Source organism: Belonocnema kinseyi, chromosome 7 (genome assembly GCF_010883055.1).
Source record: "Belonocnema kinseyi isolate 2016_QV_RU_SX_M_011 chromosome 7, B_treatae_v1, whole genome shotgun sequence".
NCBI classification, from domain to species: Eukaryota; Metazoa; Arthropoda; class Insecta; order Hymenoptera; family Cynipidae; genus Belonocnema; species Belonocnema kinseyi.
In genome coordinates, this window is record NC_046663.1 from 82,819,355 (window position 1) to 82,825,683 (window position 6,329).

Genomic DNA, 6,329 nt, shown 5'->3' on the forward strand with positions numbered 1-6,329 from the left:
TAGGATGAAAATTCAACTCTTCAGTTGAAAATTGAGCTTTTTCGTCGATTTTTTTTTAATTCGGCTCTTTTCTTATAAAAAATAATCTTTTTTGTTAAAAATTGCATCAGTTTTGGCGAAAATTAATAATTTGCTTTGGATGATGATTCAACTATTTTGTTGAAAGTTAATTTTTATGGGTTGAAGATTCATCATTTCGGTTGAAAATTGAACTATTTTTTTGGTAACTCCTTTTTTTTAAATTAATTTTTTAAATAAAAATGAATTTTATACTAAAATTTAACTATTCCAATTCTTGATTGAAAATATCTTTTTTATTAGAAACCTCAACTATTGAGTTGAAAATTCATATGTTTCGTTGAAAATTCGTCTTTTTCGGTAGAAAATGTATCTTCTCGGTTAAAAGTGTATGTTTCTGGTTAAAAATTCAACTATTTGGTGGAAATTACATGTATTTTGTAGAAATTTCGTCTTTTTAGTCAAAAATTTATCTTCTTGGTAGAAAATTAATGTTTTCAGTTACAAATTTATTTGAAATTCATCTCAGTTGGAAGAAATGTAATGTTTTTTAGGTAAAAATTCTACTATTTCGTTGAAAATATCATTATTTTGTGGAAAATAGAATTATTTTGTTATATATTCGTCTTTCTAGGTCTAAAATTCAACTACATATTTGGTCGAAAGTTGTACTTATTTGTTAAAAAGTAATATTTTTGGTAAGATTCATAATTTTAGTTGAAAATTAATCCCTTAGTTTAAAAATTAAACGATATTTTTGAAAATTCTTCTTTTGTTGAACATTAATTTTTTCATTGAAAATTCATGTCATTTGTCAAAAATTCGTATTTTTAATTAGAAAATTAATTTTGTTTGTTAAAAATTCATCTATTTTGTTGAAATTCCAATATTTTTAATTGAAAGGTTAGAAATTTAAAGCGTTTCATATTGAGTTCAATATGGTATCGAAATTAGTGCTTTGAGAACATTTTAGGCCGTGAATTCTGCAATATTAAAGTTTAAATGATTTTACTTTATAGTTTTCTTGCTTCCTAGTTCCTATCATGAAACATCGAAATATATCCTTCAGGGCATACATACTGAATAAATTGATTAAATTGAATTGATTAGAAAAAATAAGAAAAAAACATCGAACTATAAATACGGCAGTGAAGTGTTAAAGGTTTATCTAGCTTGCAATAATATGATTAATATAAATTATAATTAATCTGAACGTTGCTTGTAAAATTCATTCTAGCCTTTCTGAACTTGTTTTCACAAGAAGAGACAATTTAAAAAAATTACACTACTATAAATCAGAGATCTAGCAGTAATTTCAGTTATGCAATGTTTTTTACAATAAAATTTTATCTAAATATCCAAATCTGTCAAATATAATTTTAAATCATAAATATTTTTTATTTAAAAAATAATTTTATGTAAATTAACTCAGACAGAAAAATGAATTTTAACGAAGAAAAACCTTATTTAAGTGTATTGTGCATCAATAATAGAAGCGATAGGTTTTAATCAATTATATCAATTATTAGAAACACACCTAACACCAGTTCCGTATCAAATCAAGAGTGATTATCTTTGAAATTCTGCGAAAATTTTAATTATTATTTTCAATAACCATCAGGTTAAGAGAATATTTAAAAAATTTTTTTTTATTATCGCATAATAATTAAACAATTATTCAAAACATTCAAAACACAATGTAGATTTTTGAAGATTTCGAACACAAAATTTAGAAACTTTTAAAGCATTTTGCAAGGTTTCAAAAGAGTGAACATTGTTTATCAAAATTCCTAAAAAAAATTTAACATGAATTTTTTCATTATATTCCTGAACATTTTTTGAATAATTGTTTTCAACAAATATTTAATAAAATATTTCAAAACAAATTTTGATGTATAAATTAATGTTTTCTCTAGCTTAAAATTGCTTAGTGATATAATTTTGAAAATTTATCAATTTTCTGATTCAAACTTCATTTTATAGCATTGAAAATGAGAGCATGTATTTTTTTAAAGTCTTTTAATAAAAAATGTTGCTATTGAAAAGTGTTAAAAGCTTCTATTTTATATGCGAAAAAAATTTGTATCTTCAAGAGTTCGAATCTTTTAATTTCACTGACCAATTTTTTCTCAATTGTTCAGTTTGTATTTGCATTCAAAAAGTTGTTTTATTCCGAGTTAGGAAGCCAAATATTGAGAAAATTGCAAAGACATAATTTTAAATGACATATAAGGTGTCCAATTGATTTCTATATATTTGAAAAAAAAACTTGAAACTTAAGGTTTTTTGTGTTTAATAGCGATTATTTATGATTATCTTTTAATGTTCTACTATTCCTGTAAAGTTGAAGTATGGAAGCTTTTTTGTTAATAGCGATCATGTAACTATCTTAATTTAAAATTGTCTCATTGCATTACTCTAAATATTTGTCATCCTTGGTCGAAAAAGAAGCACTTTTTGGCTGCAAAATCTGTAATTTCCTGTAGATTCCTTTAGTTTTAAATTTTTGTAGGAACTGAAAACTACAATAAAATACAAATAATGTACAAAATTGGTCCCAATAATAGAAAAAGTTTTACTTTCCTGTAATTTTGGTTGTAATTTATTCTATTTGTTTCTAGATTCCTGAAGAAATGATTTCGTTTTTTTTTTGTACTTTTTTGTAAACAATTTTCCACTAGGGTAGGCTCTGGCAGCCTAGTTTATTAATCTAAAATAAAGGAAGTTATTTAATATACTTTTCAAACGTTGATACTTTTATGGTACTTTAATAAATTTTGTATGTTTAAAAAAAATAAATTTTATATTTAAAAGGTTGCAGAAGGACAGTGGAAGTGGGACCAAGATATCGAACTGGAAATGACCGCCGCCTTCTTTACTGGAGTTTATGGAATGTGGAATATTTATACTGTGGCACTTTTGTGTCTTTATGCTCCTTCTCATAAACAGTGGCCGATTGAACCTTCTGGTAAAAATTTTAAATAATAATATTACAATTTTCAAAAAAAACATGTTTGAATTATAAAATTTTAGTTTTAACGTCTTTAAATTATAAATATTTTTAATTATTACGATTTCAGGGTGTCTAGTGACCTTGAAAACCTTGAGAACCTGAAAATCTACTTGATTTTTTCACGAAAACCTTGAATTTTAATTATTCTTTTTTTTCTTTTAAAACAATGGCGATAAACCGGATTTTTCGAGGAATTGATCACTCGGTTTTTGGGTGTACAACAGATTTCAAAAGGTTACAGAATATTTCTAAAGATTTCAAAATATTTCAAACATTTGAAAATATTTTAATTATCTTTAACATTTCATAAAGATTTCACGAATGTAAACGCTTTAAAAAAGGCGCGCACGCCAGATTTCAATAAAGATTTCACAGTAATTTCATAAAAATTTAAAAACTTTAAATATTTAAAGGATTTCTAAGATTTGAAAAAGGGTACAGTACACCAGATTTCAAAGAGGTTTTAAAACAGTTTAAAATATTTCAAAATATTTCAAATAATTCAATGACTTCAACGAATACAAAAGATTTTCCAAACAAAGATTCAAGAAAGATTTTATAAACATTTCAAAACATTATTTCACAAAGATTTCAAGGATTTCAAACATAAAAAAGGCGTGTAAACTAGATAAAAAAGTTTTCACAAAAATTCCCGAAAGATTTCGAACATTTCATAAAGATTTGGAACATTTCACAAAGATTTTAAAACTTACAAAAGAGTTTAAAGATTTTAAAAGGGGTATATTAAACCGCATTTCTAAGATTTCAAAACATTTTAAAGATTTTAAACAATTTCAAAATTTTTTTGGAGATATCGAAAGATTTCACTAAGATTTGTAATACTTTAAATAATTTCAACGAATTCACAAAGATTTCAAAAGATTTCACAAAAATTTCAAAGATTTCGAACATTGCACAAAGATTTTAAAACTTTCAAAAGATTTTAAAGATTTCAAAACATTTCAAAGATTTTAAATAACTTCAACATTTTTTAGGAGATGTCAAAAGATTTCACAAAAGTTTCAAAGATTTCATAAAACATTCACAAAGATTTCAAAAAAATATGAGAATTTCAAGGATTTCAACAAGGGTGTACAACACCAGATTTCAAGGATTTCAAACCATTTCAAAGATTTTACACGATTCAAAAATGTTTGACATGATTTCAAACGATTACAAAAAATTTCAGGCAGATTTCTCAAATATTTTAAAGAATTCTTAAGGATTTCAAAACATTTCAAGAATGTCAAAGATTCCAACAAGGGTACACTACACCAGATTTCAAAAATTAAAAAACACTTAAAAGATTTTTAATGATTTCAAAAGGTTTCAACAAATTTGAGAAGATTTAAAAGGATTTGAATAATTTCAAGCGAACAGAAAATATTTCAAGAACAAAGATTAAAGAAAAATTTCAAAAATATTTCAAAGGTTTTATAAAGATTAAAATAAATTCACAAAGTTTTCGTAGATTTCAAAGCTTTCAAGGATTTAAAAGATTTCAACATGGGTACAGTACAACAGATTTCAAAGATTTAAAAACATTTCAAATATTTTAAACGATATCAAAATTTTCTATAAGATTTCAAGAGATTTAACAAAGATTTCAAATATCCCTGTGATTTTAAACGATTAGAGCAAATTTCATAAAGATTTCACAAATATTTCAAATATTCCAGTGATTTCAAACGAATACAAAAGACTTAGAGAGGATTTAAGGATTTCAAAAGATTTCGAAGATTTTAAGCGATTTCAAAAGGCTTCAACACATTTGAAAAGATTTCAAAAGACTTCAATGATTTTAAATAAACATAAAAAATTTCGCAAACAGAGATTAAAGAAAGAGTTCACAAAGATCTCAAGAATTTTTAAGATTTTACAAAAGCTTTGAAAAATTCCAAAAGATTTCTTAAAGATTTCACCGATATTTCAAATTTTCACTAAGGTTTGTAATACTTCGCAAAGATTTCAAAAGATTTGAATGATTTTAAAGACATTAGGAAGATTTAAAAATATGCCTAAATATTTTATAAAGACGACTCATGTTCGAAAAAAATTAAGAATTTGTTTATTTACGATTCGGGTAATCTTTAGAATTTAGTGTCGTAATCTTCTATTTAGGCTACTCAATTCTTGGAAATTGAAAATAAAAACATGAAAAAAAGGATGGAAAAAGTAGGCAACCTCCAAATCCCTTTCTTCTTTTTTACTATCGTAATTTTTTCATTTTTATCTTTTTTAAATCACAAGAAAAAATTATTTACAAAAACTCTGCGATCGTTCGTGTGTTATCCAAATTTTATCGTTACATTTTTTTTTTGTTTTTCTTTAATTTTATTTCATTTGAATTGCATTTCTTAATTCTTAATCCATTTCCATTTCTTTTGCAGAAAATAGTGCGAGCGAAGATATTGAATTCTCGAGACTACAGTCTGAGCCTAATGAAATGTTGTCCCTCACCGCATTCGCCCGAAAGACGGCTATGGAATGAATGGTATAACAATGAAAATTAACAAACCAGAAAGTACTTAAAACACGCAAACTGGATTACAATGCAAATCAACATCGTCTCCACTTACGACTGATAACATATATCTTTTTTAAATACTTACAATTTACAAAAAATCATTTTTACTATTTTACCAAACCATTTTCCAAGAGTTTTTACGACTCGCAAAATACGAAAATTCTCTTCAATGTACTTAAAATATCAAGCCTAATTTTTTTCGCAAAAGCACTTTCACTTCACAATTTTTTAGAAACATGTTTTTAAACTCACTAAATTTTAGATACGAAGTCATAATTAGTAGTTCAGAAGACAATAAAAATAAAAGCAAGCCTTAAAATCACTACTGGATTTTCCTATTTTAAATTCGACGAAAATCAAACGAAGGGGGAAAATTCCTCTTTAATTTTAATGCTTGTCTTTTAAAATGTCTTTTAAAAGTTTATGCAATATTTATCACTAACCTGTAACTAATAAGTAGATATTTAAATGTATTACTTGAAATATTTATTTGTAAAGTAGTTTACACAATTTTCTATGAATGAAAGTAGTAAAATAGAAATATTTAGAGGTAGAGTTAACAATGAAAGTAGAACATTTCGATTAAGCAGTCGAAAAAACTGTTCTAGAAAGGTGAAACTAATAGAATTTTAGAGAAAATGTTCATGTTAGTGACATATCAATATTGGGCATTTTTTTGTGTTTTACATTATATCTTGTGAAAACTTGCATTTAACCAGGATTATGCAAAGTATTGTAAACATTAAACAGTATTCCTTATCAGCTTAAAAA

General features: G+C 25.0%; 1 protein-coding gene across 1 annotated transcript in view; it reads left to right on the forward strand.

The window, feature by feature from the left end:
• Window positions 1-6,329, forward strand: part of LOC117177178 (protein wntless) — a 29,394-nt gene extending 23,065 nt beyond the window's left edge. The window contains exons 11-12 of the mRNA XM_033367691.1: window positions 2,833-2,986; window positions 5,422-6,329. Of these exons, the coding sequence (XP_033223582.1) occupies window positions 2,833-2,986; window positions 5,422-5,522 (255 nt within the window). The 3' untranslated portion in view covers window positions 5,523-6,329. The remainder of the gene's footprint in view (window positions 1-2,832; window positions 2,987-5,421) is intronic.